Source organism: Carcharhinus amblyrhynchos, chromosome 28 (assembly GCF_965287045.1).
Source record: "Carcharhinus amblyrhynchos chromosome 28, sCarAmb.v2.hapA, whole genome shotgun sequence".
Lineage (NCBI taxonomy): Eukaryota > Metazoa > Chordata > Chondrichthyes > Carcharhiniformes > Carcharhinidae > Carcharhinus > Carcharhinus amblyrhynchos.
This window is the reverse complement of record NC_137351.1, coordinates 1,515,624-1,530,963: the sequence shown is the minus strand read 5'-3', so window position 1 is coordinate 1,530,963 and position 15,340 is coordinate 1,515,624. Positions and strand designations below refer to the sequence as shown.

At 41.9% G+C, this 15,340-nt stretch overlaps 1 protein-coding gene across 4 annotated transcripts in view; it reads left to right on the top strand.

Moving 5' to 3' along the window:
• Positions 1-15,340, top strand: part of dmxl2 (Dmx-like 2) — a 163,605-nt gene that overhangs the window by 84,719 nt on the left and 63,546 nt on the right. For 3 of the 4 annotated variants that reach the window (XM_080213999.1, XM_080213996.1, XM_080214000.1), the window contains exons 21-25: positions 1,140-1,237; positions 4,087-4,252; positions 5,396-5,660; positions 12,072-13,159; positions 14,207-14,398. In XM_080213999.1, coding sequence (XP_080070125.1) covers positions 1,140-1,237; positions 4,087-4,252; positions 5,396-5,660; positions 12,072-13,159; positions 14,207-14,398 — 1,809 coding nt within the window. The remainder of the gene's footprint in view (positions 1-1,139; positions 1,238-4,086; positions 4,253-5,395; positions 5,661-12,071; positions 13,160-14,206; positions 14,399-15,340) is intronic. The other variant, XM_080213997.1, reaches the window with a different exon arrangement.

Below are 15,340 nucleotides of genomic sequence, written 5' to 3'. Positions count from 1 at the left end.
TGACAAATCTACAGTTCTGCTTACCAATTAGCTTACATATTTATCTCTAATTTCCTTTCCATAGTTTGCCAGTCTATAAACAATGGCAGAAATAATAGTAGGAGGGATTATTATTTAAAAGGCGAAAAGCTGAAGCATGCTATGGTGCAGAGGGACCTGGGGGTCTTTGTGCACGAGTCGCAAAAACCCAGTCTGCAGCTGCAGCAGGTGATCAAGAAGGCGAATCGAATGCTGGCCTTTATAGCGAGGGGGAGGTCTTGCTGCAACTGTACAGGGTACTAGTGAGGCCGCAGCTAGAGTACTATGTGCAGTTTTGGTTGTCGCACTTGCGCAAGGATATATTGGCCTCGGAGGGAGTGCAGAGGAGGTTCACTAGGCTGATACCGGAGATGAGGGGGTTGGACTATGAAGAGAGACTAAATAGACTGGGTCTGCACTCGTTGGAGTTTAGAAGGATGAGCTGGGGATCTTATAAAGACTTATAAGAAAATGAAGGGGGCGGATAAGGTAGAGGTAGAGAGATTCTTTCCGCTTAGAAAGGATAGCAGGACTAGAGGACACAGCCTCAAGATTTGGGGGGGTGCAGTTTAGATCAGAGTTGAGGAGGAACTTCTTCACTCAAAGGGTGGCGAATCTCTGGAATTCTCTGCCCGTTGAAGTGGTGGAGCCTACCTCGCTCAATATATTTAAGTCACGGTAGATAGGTTTTTGACAGACAAGGGAATTAAGGGTTATGGGGAGAGAGCGGGAAAGTGGAACTGATCCACTTCAGATGAGCCATGATCTTATTGAATGGCGGGGCAGGCTCGAAGGGCTAGATGGCCTACTCCTGCTCCTGTTTATGTTCTTATTGGCTCCTTTCTATGGTCAGCTAAATCCAAAGGGACTCTGTTTAGGCCACTCAACTGCTTGAACCCTCATGCTTTGGTGCTACATTTATTACTATTCTTGTTCCCTTCAAAGTGAGATGCCTAGTTCTGTATCATTTTCAATCCTGACTCAACTGCAATCATGCTTTATCTATCACTGTTATGTCACAATTTTCTACTTGAATCAATTATTATAATTTCCAATTGTACAGAAATGAAATGACAGATTTTTAAGTGTTTTATTTTCTCTCTTTTTTTCCATATCCGTAGGTTGCAAAAGCTGCTTTCCAAAGAAACAATTCTGCAATGGATGCTGCTTTATTTTATCTTGCTATAAAGAAAAAAGCTGTACTCTGGGGCTTGTTCAGGTAAGTCCAGTATAAAAGATTCATGCTAAGGTAATTTAGGACAAATAGAACACTGAGGTTTTCTCATTTCTCCCCTCAAGTTGTGTCTTTCACACAGTGTTAACCCTGAGTATTGAAAATCACGAGCAAGATATCTCTTGTGCAAAAACATTGTCCTTACGTAAACTCCAGAGATAAGACTGTCTGTTTGTATTTCTCCTATATCTGATATAAAGAACAAAGAAAATTACAGCAGAGGAACAGGCCCTCCAAGCCTGCACTGACCATGCTGCCCGACTTAACTAAAATCCCCTATCCTTCTGGGGATCATGTCCCTCTATTCCCATCCTATTCATGCATTTCTGAAGATGTCCCTTAAAGGCCACTACTGTATCCACTTCCACTACCTTCTCCGGCAACGAGTTCGAGGCACCCACTACTGTGTAAAAAATCTGCCTTGTACGCTTTCTTTAAACCTTGCCCCTTGCACCTTAAACCTATGCTCCCTAGCAATTGACTCTTCCACCCTGGGGAAAAAAGCTTCTGACTGTCCACTCTGTCTATGCTTCTCATAATCTTGTAGACTTCTTTCAGGTCTCCCCTCGACCTCTGTCACTCCAGTGAGAACAAACCAAGTTTCTCAAACTTCTCCTCATAGCTAATGCCCTCCATACCAGGCAACATCCTGGTAAATCTTTTCTGTACCCTCCAAAGCCTCCATATCCTTCTGGTAGTGTGGCGACCAGAATTGAACACTGTATTCCAAATGCGACCTAACTAAGGTTCTATAAAGCTGCAACATGACTTGCCAATTTTTAAACTCAGTATCCCGGCCAATGAAGGCAAGCATGCCGTATGTCGTCTTGACTACCTTCTCCACCTGCATTACCACTTTCAGTGACCTGTATACCTGTACGCCCAGATCCCTTTGCCTATCAATGCTAAGGGTTCTGCCATTTACTGTATATTTCCTATCTGTGTTAGACCTTCCAAAATGCATTACTCACATTTGTCCGGATTAAACTCCATCTGCCATCTCTCCGCCCAAGTCTCCAACTGATCTGTGTCCTGCTGTATCCTCTGATGATCGTCATCACTATCCGCAAATCCACCAACCGTGGTGTCGTCAGCAAACTTATTAATCAACCAAGTTACATTTTCTTTCAGATCATTTATATATATATTACAAACAGCAAAGCTCCCACCACTGATCCCTGAGGAACACCACTTGTCACAGCCCTCCATTCAGAAACACACCTTCCACATTTATGTATGACTAAGTTGGTCTGAGAATTTTTTAATTTTTAATGTCATCCCCTTCATCCCATCATTTTTTTGAATATGAGAAGTATTTTAGTTTACCTTAACTTCTGCTCAAACATTGGATCCTCTCCTTAATTGGAAAGAATTAATGGGCCGAATTTTTCCGTCCTGCCGGCCACAGGAATTGTAGTGAAAAATGTCTGTTGACCTAAGGTGGGATTTTCCTGTGGCTGCAAAATCCCGCCCCATGTGTCTCTAATGTTGATAGTCTATCCCAAGTTTCCACCATGAACCTGTGATGGGATGTTTTAGTCAGTTGGATGATTTGGGCACAGTTAACTTTAAATCCTCAATAATACATTTTACAGTGTGGACTGCTTTTCATGCATTCCTATGTGATAATTTTTCTCAGAAGTTCTAACCTTTGTTGTCCTTCAGCTAGTTTGAATGTTTATGTAGGACTTGGGTTCTGCGTTATGACACCAGTTGTACCAAATTTATTTCCATTGTAGATACTTTTCTACTGCCAAATTGAAGAATCTTTTTATTGTTTTGGACAAGAATCTCTGATGAAGGTATAAGTGCGTAATATAATTTTTACCTCAAACTAATGCTCCGAGGAGAACATTAGAAGGGCATACAATGTTTTGCCTTGAATGGATGGTTGTAACCTCAGACTCATGACCACTGGAAGCTCTCTTAAAGTAGTCTGGTTTCAATAATAGCCTTTTCGCTTTAGTTGTGAACTCAAAAGTCCAACACTTGGTGTTACTTTTTGTTACTTTAGACTGAAGTTATGGCACATTTGTAAAAATCAGAAAGTTGATGGAGGTACATGATAATATCAATTGTAATTTTGACAAACCGTTGGACCTTGGGATACTGTTTTGCCTGTTCACCTTTAGAAACGTTTTGGAATTTGCTTTAAGGAACAGGTGTGCAGAGGAATAAGATGGTTCACATTTGGTTAAAAAATGTTGAGGAATTAGAAAATACGTTGTGTATTAAATTATTCATTTGCACCAGTATTCGTAAATCAAGATTGTCAACAGATCTCAGCTTGAGTCAAATTTGCATTGAGAATCTTACGAAAACAAGGGTTTTCCCCATTGATTAACACTTTAATGTGGCCAATACAAACAGACAAGAATTGAGTGTTACCATTGCAACTACTTCTTCACGCCTACAATTTTTATATGTCTTGTTGAAAATAGCTGATTTTCAGTGCAGTAGTAAAGATCTCGACTTCAACAAGAAGTTACAATTTTCCTGCGTTTTTATTCAATAAAACATCTTGCTATTTAGAGTGTTTTTTACTGGGCAGAAAAGAGCTGGTATGCAATATGGAAAATCACATGCAGTACCGCCTATATACAGCATCTTGAAAACATATCCATGCACATGTTAAAGGGCATGGTTCCTGCAGAACCAGTAAGATGTACTAACTCATTCCAAAGATGTTTTGCAATGCATAATATTTGAAGAATGAAGAAGAGCATACAAAGTTGATGATCTGCCTTTTATTTATCCAATTACAAGTATTGATGCAACTGCATATGCACAAATTTAGAAGGAACATATTTTGAATTTGTGTGTTTTTTTTCCAGATCTCAGTATGATCAAAAGATGACCGAGTTTTTCAAACACAATTTTAGCGAAGACAGATGGCGTAAAGCAGCTTTGAAAAATGCATTTGCTTTGCTGGGTAAACAGCGTTTCGAACAGTCTGCAGCATTTTTTCTTTTGGCTGGTTCTTTAAAAGATGCTATTGAGGTAATGCTGTTTTTTCTTGTTCAAATCATAATTGACTCTTCAAGGTAGCAGCTAGTCAAAACAGTATTTTCATTAATAATAATATTTAACTGTTATAGCTGATAACTATTTAGAGCTGAAGCTGTGAAGTTGTTTTCAGCTTTGTAAAAATGTGCCTAACAAGTCAAGACTATTAAGCTCATAGATAACAGTATTTAAAGTTTCAGTGATCTTTAATGTTAAAAGCTTTGTCACTTTCTGTTTTTGGGAGAAAATATGGTTTGTTATTTTTAATAACCAAAGAGTAAAGTGTTGCAATACAGAATGTAATGGCCCAAATCTCCTGGTCTCTGGGTCATCGGAGACCAGACCAATGCCTCAAAATGCACGCCAGGACCTTGCAGAAATTCCTGAAGTGCTGTTCATTGCCCATGAAGTTTCAACCTCCGATGGGCAACTTCTAGGGACCCCCTGTAAATGTCTCCAACTCTGAGCTAGGGCTGGAGGCTTTAGACCGGTCTGATATATTTACCTGGATAGGTACCCAGGAAATGTTAGACAGTAAAAAACCTAGTCTAAATCCTGTGTAACTTTGCAAATAACTGCCCCAATCACTCCTGATTATCTAGCCTGACTGCTCCATTCTTACCCTGACCCAACCCACCACCAGATATCCCTTCTGCTCATGCTCCCTGACCAACTGGCAACCTCCAGACATGACTACCCATTCCGACCTAATCTGACTAGCTCCTGACCTGCCTACCCCACCTGCCATCCTACCCACTTGCCTTGGCCATCCTTATCCATTCACTCATTCAGCCACTCACCCATTCACTAACATGAAACGGGACCTTTAAACTTACCATATGGTAGCTGGTGCTATAAAAATTGTCCTGTCGTTCCCCCAACTCTGCCGCACTGCAATGTAGCCCCAGAGGGATGCTGCAACTCCGAGTTTCTGGGAAAACCGGGCTCTGAAAACCCGGCAACAAAAGCAGAGCAGTGTCAAGGTGAGGAAAAAATTTAGCAGAGCAGCAGTCTGAAGATCCAGGCCAATGTTTTTCCTGTACAGTGATTTACAATGATAGACTCAGTGCTTGTGCATGTTTTTCTGACTTTTATTGAATTTACTCAAAAGCAGGGTTTTTGTCCATGTCTTGACAGGTGTGCCTAGAAAAAATGGATGATATTCAATTGGCCATGGTTATTGCAAGATTGTATGAATCTGACTATGAAACATCCTCTACTTGCAAATCTATCCTTTATGAGAAAGTTCTTGGCTGTAAGGCAGATGGGTCTGAATTTGTGCCAAGCCAGCTACATCCAGATCCATTTCTGCGAAGTATTGCATATTGGACCCTGAAGGATTACTCTAAGGCATTGGATACACTACTGGAACAGCCTACAAAAGGTAGTAAAGAGCATCCAGGTATGAACAATCAAATGAAGAGTATGCTATTCTTAGCAATCAATCAGTTAAATTAATATCCATGCTTCCATTATCTGGTTTATTCATGGACTTTAATTTTGAGGCACTTTATCTGCATATGCTAGATAATTTTCATTTTTGTGTTGAGATTTTAGTCACATGTTTGCAATTGAGTCAAGTAGTGCTGTTTGTGCTTAGTGCCTAAACAATGTTGAGCACTCCTCAGATACTAAAACAGTCTGTGTCCATATGCAACAACTTCTGGGGTTGCACTTTGTGTCCCTGCTGGGTGTATTTTTGGTGAGGGGTCACGTGAAATTGGGTAGGTGCCCTTACACCACTTTCTCACCTATCTTGACAGTTCACCCCATAATATGTGGGGAAGAGGGGGTGGGAAAGGAAATATCCTTTGTAGATAGGGAGCCACCCAAAGATAGAATCCCCTTCCTACCAATCTGCTTCGTAAAACACGCCACTTTCCACCCCCCCCCCCCCCCATGACCCTGGACTGACTTGGCTCCAGGATTAAAGGCCCTTCTTCTTGGCCTACTTGTAACCTCAGCAGTGCCCACTAAAGCATTCTTGGCACTTTTGGGACTGCAGAAATTGCCAACCAGTCAGATTGGCCAGTGCTTCCTGGGTGTTGGACTTCCTGTTCAGCAACTTGCAGCAATCTTCTGAGGTGTCTATTTCAATGCCAGGAGTATTGTGGGGACGGCAGACGAGGTGAGGGTGTGGATTGACGCATGGAATTATGACATTATAGCCATTAGTGAAATTTGGCTACAGGAGGGGCAGGACTGGCAGCTCTACCGAGGCCATATGGGTGGAGCTGAGAAAAAGGAAAGGTATAACCACGTTAATGGAGTTGTATTATAGACCACTCAGTAGTCAGCAGAATTGGAGGAGCAAATCTGCAGAGATAGCAGACAACTGCTGGAAACATAGTGTGATAGTAGGGGATTTTAATTTTCCACATTTAGATTGAGATTCCCATACGTTAAAGGTCTAGATGGGGTGGAGTTTGTAAAATGTGTTCAGGAAAATTTTCTAAATCAATATATAGAGGTACCAACTAGAGAGGATGCAATATTAGATCTCCTGTTAGGAAATGAGTTAGGGCAAGTGACGGAAGTATGTGTAGGGGAACACTTTGGTTTCAGTGATCATAATGCCATTAGTTTCAACTTGATCATGGATAAAGATAGATCTGGATCTTGGGGTGTGGTTCTAAACTGGAAAAAGGTCAAATTTGAAGAAATGAGAAAGGATCTAAAAAGTTCTCTGTTCTCTGGCAAGGATGTGATTGGTAAGTGGGAGGCCTTCAAAGGAGAAATTTTGAGAGTGCAGAGTTTGTAGGTTCCTGTCAGGATTAAAGGCAAAGTAACTAAGAATAAGGAACCTTGGTTCTCGAGGGATAATGCAACTCTGATAAAGGAGAGAGATGTATGACATGTATAGGCAACAGGGAGTAAATAAGATGTTTGAGGAGTATAAAAAGTGCAAGAAACTATTTAAGAAGGAAATAAGGAAGGACTAAAAGAAGACATGAGGTTGCTTTGACAGAAAAGGTGAAGGATAATCCTAAGAGCTTCTACAGGTATGTTAAGAGCAAAAGGATCGTAAGGGATAAAATTGGTCCTCTTGAAGATCGGAGTGGTCGGCTTTGTACGGAACCAAAAGAAATGGGGGAGATATTAAATGGGTTTTTTGTATCTGTATTTACTAAGAAAACTGGCATGGAGTCTACAGAAATAAGGCAAACAAGTAGGGAGGTCATGGAACCGATACAGATTAAAGAGGAGGAGGTGCTGGCTATCTTGAGACAAATCAGAGTAGATAAATTCCCAGGACCAGACAGGGTATTCCCTCGGACCTTGAAGGAGACTAGTGATGAAATTGCAGGGGCCCTGACAGATGTATTTAAAATGTCGGTTTCCACAGGTGAGGTGCCGGATGATTGGACGATAGCTCATGTTATTCCGTTGTTTAAAAAAGGCTCAAAAAATAATCTGGGAAATTATAGGCCGGCAAGTTTGACGTCAGTAGTAGGTAAATTATTGGAAGGAGTACTAAGAGATAGGGTTTACAAATACTTGGATGGACGGGGACATATTAGGGAAAGTCAACATGGCTTTGTGTGTGGTAGGTCATGTTTAACCAATCTATTAGAGTTTTTCGAGGAGGTTACCAAGAAAGTGGATGAAGGGAACATAGAACATTACAGAACATAGAACATTACAGCGCAGAACACTTCGGCCCACGATGTTGCGCCGACAAGTGGAAGGCAGTGGATGTTGTCTACATGGACTTCAGTAAGGCCTTTGACAAGGTCCCGCATGGGAAGTTAGTTAGGAAGGTTCAGTCGCAAGGTATACACGGAGAGATAATAAATTGGATTAGACATTGACTCAGTGGAAGAAACCAGTGAGTGGTAGTGGAGGATTGCTGCTGAGTGGAGGCCTGTGACTAGTGGTGTGCCACAGGGATCGGTGCTGGGTCCATTGTTGTTTGTCATCTATATCAATGATCTGGATGATAATGTGGTAAATTGGATCAGGAAATTTGCTGATGATACAAAGACTGGAGGTGTAGTGGACAGTGAGGAAGATTTTCAAAGTTTTTAAATCAAAGAGATTTGGACCAACTAGAAAAATGGGCTGAAAAATGGCAGATGGAGTTTAATACAGACAAGTGTGAAGTATTGCACTTTGGAAGGACAAACCAAGGTAGAACATACAAGGTAAATGGTAGGACACTGAAGAATGCAGTTGAACAGAGGGATCTGGGAATACAAATACATAACTCACTGTGTCACAGGTAGATAGGGTCGTGAAGAGTGCTTTCGGAACATTGGCCTTTATAAATCAAAGTATTGAGTATGAGAGTTAGAATGTTATGGTGAGGTTGTGTAACTCATTGGTGAGGTTGAATTTAGAGTACTGTGTGCAGTTTTGGTCACCTAATTACAGGAAGGATATTACTAAGGTTGAAAGAGTGCAGAGAAGGTTTACAAGGATGTTGCCGGGACTTGAGAAACTGAGTTACAGAGAAAGGTTGAATAGGTTAGGACTTTATTCCGTGATGCGTAGAAGAATGAGGGGAGATTTGATTGAGGTGTATAAAATTATGATGGGTATAGATAGAGTGAATGCAAGCAGGCTTTTTCCACTGAGGCTAGGGGAGAAAAAATCTAGAGGATATGGGTTAAGGGTGAAGGGGGGAAGTTTAAAGGGAATATTAGTGAGGGGCTTCTTCACACAGTGCTGGGAGTGTGGAGTGAGCTACCAGATGAAGTGGTAAATGCGGGCTCACTTTTAACACTTCAGAAAAACTTAGACAGGTAGAACATAGAACATTACAGCGTAGAACAGGCCCTTCGGCCCACGATGTTGCGCCGACCAATTAAAAAGCAATGACCCTCTAACCTAAACCAATCCCTTTCCATCCATAAACCTATCCACGGATCTCTTAAACACCCCCAAACTAGGCGCATTTACAACTGCAGCAGGCAGGGCATTCCAATCCCTCACCACCCTCTGGGTAAAGAACCTATCTCTGACATCTGTCCTATAACTACCACCCCTAAATTTAAAGCTATGCCCCCTCGTGCTAGCTTTCTCCATCCGAGGAAAAAGGCTATCACTGTACATGGAAGAAAGTGGTGTGGAGGGATATGGTCCAGGTACAGATCAGTGGGACTAGGCAGAAAAATGGTTCGGCACAGCCAAGAAGGGCCAAAGGGTCTGATCTGTGCTGGAGTGTTCTGTGGTTCTAAGTCCCTCACTGAGTTGTGGTTGTGAGGCAGGCATCTCCCCTTGACATTCAATGTCATTAATATTGCTAAAAACTCCATGATCAACATCCTGTGGGTCATATATAGCCAGAATTTGAACGATACTAGCCATATAAACTCTGTTTCAAGAGAAAGTCAACATCTAATGACAGGTAATTCACCTCCCCCTCCCAAGGCTTGTTGACTGTCTAGAAGGTACAAGGCAAAATAATCAAATACTCTCCACTTGCCTGGTTGAGTGCAGTTGCAATAACGCTCAAGAAACTTAACATTATCCATGGGCAAAGCAGCCCGCTTGATTGACATCCCAACAAACATCTTAAACATTCACCACGCTCCCCCCCCAAACTACCCCCCTCCAAACCACCACCACCAGTGCACAGTGGCAGTAGTGTGTACCATCTACAAGATATACTGCAGCAATTCACCAAGGCTCCTTCAATAAGTTAGGTGGTTAGGCCATGCTAATTGCTCTTAGTGTCCAAAGATGTGTAGATCAGGTGGATTAACCATGGTAAATGCATGGGATTACAGGGATACAGTCCATGGGAGGGCCTGGGTATGATGTTCTTTCCGAGAGTTCGTGCAGACTCAGTCGGCCTCCTTCTGCACCGTAGAGATTCTATGAGCAGTAACTTCCAAACCTGTGATTTCGACCACCCAGAACGACAAGGACAGCAGATGAATGGGAACACCACCACATGTTAAAGTTCCCTCAAAGCCACATGCCTTCCTGACTTGGAATTATTTTGTCATTCCTTTACTGTCAAGGTATCAAAATCATAGAACTGTCTTCTTAACAGCACTGTGGATGTACCTACAACACATGGGCTATAGCTCAATTTCAAGAAGGCAGTTTAACACCATCTCAAAGGCAATTAGGGATGGGCGGTAAATACTAGCCAGGCCAATGACACTCACATTTTATGAACAAACAAATAAATAAGACAGACTTCTAAGCCTTCGAAGTAGGGACAGGTAATGGGCAAATAATTCTGACTAGGAATGTGCAGTTCCACCATATTTGGTAAAGACAAATAAAATATCCATTAACTGTGCGAGCAGTGGATCAAGTGCTCGCTTTAGGTCCCTGATGTGCAATACCATTTTGCCTTGAGGCAGCCAGCAGCATCATGGGCCATTCTCAGGGAAATCACATTTCCTAAAGATCACATGCAAAAGGAACATAAGAAATAGAAGCAGGAGTAGGCCATCTAGCCGTTTGAGCCTGCCCCGCCATTCAACGAGATCATGGCTGATCTGAAGTGGATCAGTTCCACTTTTCTGCTTTCTCCCCATAACCCTTAATTCCCCTGAATATCAGAAACCTATCTACCCATGACTTAAGTTTATTTAGCGAGGTAGCCTCCACCACTTCAATGGGCAGAGAATTCTGGAGACTCACTACCCTTTGAGTGAAGAAGTTCCTCCTCAACTCCAAGCTAAACTGCCCCCCCCTCCTCTTACTTTGAGGCTGTGCCCTCTAGTTCTGCTATCCTTTCTAAGCGGGAAGAATCTCTCTACCTCTACCCTATCTAGCCCTTTCATTATTTTATATGTCTCTAAGATCCCCCCTCAGCCTTCTGAACTCCGAGTACAGACCCAGTCTATTCAATCTTTCCTCATAGGCTAACCCCCTCATCTCCGGTATCAGCCTGATGAACCTTCTCTGCACTCTCTCCAAGGCCAATATATCCTTTCGCAAATGCGGCGACCAAAACTGCACACAGTACTCCAGTTGTGGCCTCACCAGTGCCCTGTACAGTTGCAGCAAGACCTCCTTGCTTTTATATTTTATCCCCCTCGCTATAAAGGCCAACATTCCATTTGCCTTCTTGATCACCTGCTGCACCTGCAGACTGGGTTTTTGCGATTCGTGCACAAGGCCCCCAGGTCCCTCTGCACCGTAGTATGCCACAGCTTTTCGCCCTTTAAATAATAATCCCTCCTACTATTATTTCTACCAAAGTGGATAACCTCACATTTGCTAACGTTATGCTCCATCTGCCAAGTCCTTGCCCATTGACTCAGCCTATCCAGATCTCTCTGCAGACTTTCCCCGCCTTCTACACAATTTGCTTTTCCCCTCATCTTCATGTCATCAGCAAATTTTGTTACCCTACACTCAGCCCCCTCCTCCAGATCGTCTGTGTAAAGTAAGGAAAAAGCATCACTTGTTACCACTCCTGACTCCCTATCATATGAAGCCCGGCCCTGGCACTAAAGTCCAATCTCCCTTCTCCCAGAATCTGCACCCAAACCTCCAGGCCCCAATCACGTGGGCTGCTGCTGGCTGACACTTATCACCTCCTGTCACTGATCACTCATCCTGAGATCTATGTTCAACCCATTCCCACCCCACCCAGTGATTGACACTGCCTCCTGCAAGGCTATCACTTACTATTGCGTTGTCAGCATTCCAAATCACTGCACTTAAGAGTGCCTCCTGTAGTGTCACCGATATTCAATGAAGTCCAACGCTCAATTTGAGGCTCCTTGTACCTCGCCACTTGTATGAAGCATACTGTGTTGCTGCTGAATGTCAAGTTGACTATGTCTAACCTTGTAATTCTAAATAGTAACCACTGCAAACATATTTTCCTGTTGCATTTCAGGAGTCCTCATAAAATCTTGCAATCCAGTAGTGTTCAGCTTTTACAATTATCTTCGAGCCCACCCCTTGCTGATGCGAAGACATTTTGCTACCCCCGACAGCTCTTTAGCTACATTAGGACTTGCAACAGAAAAAAGCAGTGAAGACGAAATCAACCTTATTGAGAGGAAGTTATTTTTCTCCACAGCAAATGCTCATTTTAAAGTTGGTTGCCCTGTCTTGGCTCTTGAGGTGCTGTCTAAAATACCAAAGGTCCTGAAGAAAACAAAAACCTCCTTCAAAAGTGAAGACAGCAGTTTGAGTGTACAAGACCAAAATGGTGCAACAAAACATGGAGGAAAAACTGAAGCTACTGGCTGGCCACAGACTGTAGCAGATTCTTCTGGTCTGGACTGGGGAACCAGCAATGCTGCTGGCTTTGATTGGAGTACACCAGTAGTGACATTTGCTGAAGAACCACTAAAACTTGAGTGGGATGATGACAAAGAAGATGAATTTGAAGAGGAGGATGCTGGTGGATTGACTATGAAAGATACAGAAGCGGAGCATGTGGCTAAAGATGAGAAAAACGATGATCCTGGAGAGCCACAAACCCTCCTGAAAGAAGATTCCAGTTCCTCTGATTCTCGGGTTGACGTGATAGCAGAACAGTTAAAATTCAGAGCATGCTTGAAAATTCTAATGACTGAACTTAGGACATTGGCTACAGGATATGAAGTAGATGGAGGGAAACTCCGATTTCAACTGTACAACTGGTTAGAAAAAGAGATCTTTGCTATGCATCAAATTTGCAATTATAAAACTGAAGCTACAGATTCTGCTATTGAAATAGATAAAAAGACTAGTGGTTCATTTGACCAGGAAGAGTTAACTGAGAACACAGAAGGAGCGTCATATGAGAGGCATCAGATTGATCGGAGGAGGCTACAAGCAAAGCAAGAACATGCAGAAAGACGAAAGTGGTGGCTGCGGAAAAATCAAGCTCTGCTCAGAGTGTTTCTAAGTTACTGCAGTTTGCATGGAGCTCAGGGTGGTGGCTTAGCCTCAGTCAGAATGGAACTTATCTTTCTATTACAAGAATCACAGCAGGTAAAGGACTTAAGAACTGCTCAATGAATGAAGCAGAGTGAAATTTAGCCATAAGGTTCTAATGGTGAGATTCTGGAAGTCCAGCTGATGAACTCACAAATTTGGTGCCATTATACATTTCTCATATAGACTGGGTAAAGGTGACTTCTAACTTTTCGCTTTTTCTTTTTGTTCTTTTATTCCCGATAAAGGAAAGAGAATAGGGCTGATTTTAATGGCCTCCATTTTAATTTTTTTTTAAAGCAAGGTAATCTTGCATGTAATGGGTATTAGAAAAGAACCCATCCAGTTATTTTCCTTTTACCTTTGTGTACCACTCCCTTCTCACTTCACTCTTTTTAAAAATTGGGCAGAATTTTATAGCCCTGTCATGGGGGGGGGGGCAGAAAATGCTGCCAGCTGTTCAAAACTTCGCAGGACCAGAAGATCCCACTGGCAGGAGAGGGTTGGAAATTCTGTCCATTGTAAATCCAACTAAATAATAATTAAACTTTTGTGCACTTTTATTTAAAAGCCTACAATATATATAGGCTATTAACTGTAACTGCTGTTTAAGCAGACATGTAGCTCAGCACACTCTCATCATCACTATTTTCTGTATGCTATATGTGAGGTCAGATGATTTCAGTCTTCACAGTAGAAAGAAAATGAATGTGGAATGTGATCCAAGACAGTAATAGTAATCATGAAATACAATGGTGAAGGAAAGGAATTCAGGTTATTTTGTTACCTTGGAAAAGTGCCATTTGTCATAGATCCATGTTGAGAGCTGCTTTTCAATTGCTCTTTTTTGGGACTCTCAGCTTTTCGGAGCTTTTTTGATGGTATGGAACTTTCCAACAAATTTTATGTCACATTTATACAACATTGGATTTACTAAGCTGGTTATTAACAAGGAATAAGTAATTCTCCATTGTGTTTTCATCACCATGAGCAAGTGTTCAGTCTCTATCACTAGGAAATTTTTACAGCATTTGGGTGTAAAGTTAATCCATTATATGTCTGCACACATGATTATGTCTAATACTGATTTTACTAATCTGCTAGGAAACTACTGTGAAACAGCTTCAGTCTCCACTTCCTTTACCTACCACTTTGCCCCTTCTTTCTGCAAGCATTGCTTCAACCAAAACTGTGATAGCCAATCCTGTCATGCATTTGAGTAACCACATCCATGATGTCTTGTACACAGTAGTCCAGATGGGTTTTCCACCTCTTCCAGACCTTAAGGATGAAAAGGTAACAATTCTATTATGGCTTTCTGTCTTTGAAAACACTAATAGTGTTGGTTAAATCATTAGATTATTTATGAATTGAATCTCAGCTTTAGGAAACAAGCTAATTGTCACTGAAAAAATAGTATTGATTATCTGAGCCACATAAGTCTGTAGAGTTTAACAGCATGGTTGCTGACTTCCAAAAAGTTTGGCTCATTAGTGGGCGTGAGAAAGGTTGCTTTATTACTGCAAGCTGACATTCATAGAACATTATAGTGTAGTATAGGCCCTTTGGCCCTCGATGTTGCACCAACCTATGAAACGAATCTAAAGCCCATCTAACCTGCACTATTCCAATATCACCCATATGTTTATCCAATGACCATTTAAATGCCCTTAATGTTGGCAAATTCACTACTGTTGCAGGCAGGACATTCCACACTCTTACTACTCTCTGAGTAAAGAACCTACCTCTGACATCTGTCCTATATCTGTCACCCCTCAGTTTAAAGCTTTGTTCCCTCGTGCTAACATCTCCATCTGAGGAAAAAGGTTCACGCTGTCCACCCTATCTAATCCTCTGATAATCTTATATGCCTCTATTAAGTCACCTCTTAACCTTCTTCTCTCTAACGAAAACAGCCTCAAGTCCCTCAGCCTTTCTTCATAAGACCTTCCCACCATACCAGGCAACATCCTGGCAAATCTCCTCTGCACCCTTTCCAATGCTTCCACATCCTCCCTATAATGCAGCGACCAGAACTGTACTCAATACTCCAAGTTTGGCCGCACCAGAGTTTTGTACAGCTGCAACGTGACCTCATGGGTCCTAAACTCAATCCCTCTACCAATAAAAGCCAACACACTGTACGCCTTCTTAACAAATCTATCAACCTGGATGCCAAATTCTTCCCACTTGACTAAAATTAGCTTGAAAAATAAACAAGTGCCTTATGTAAGTTCT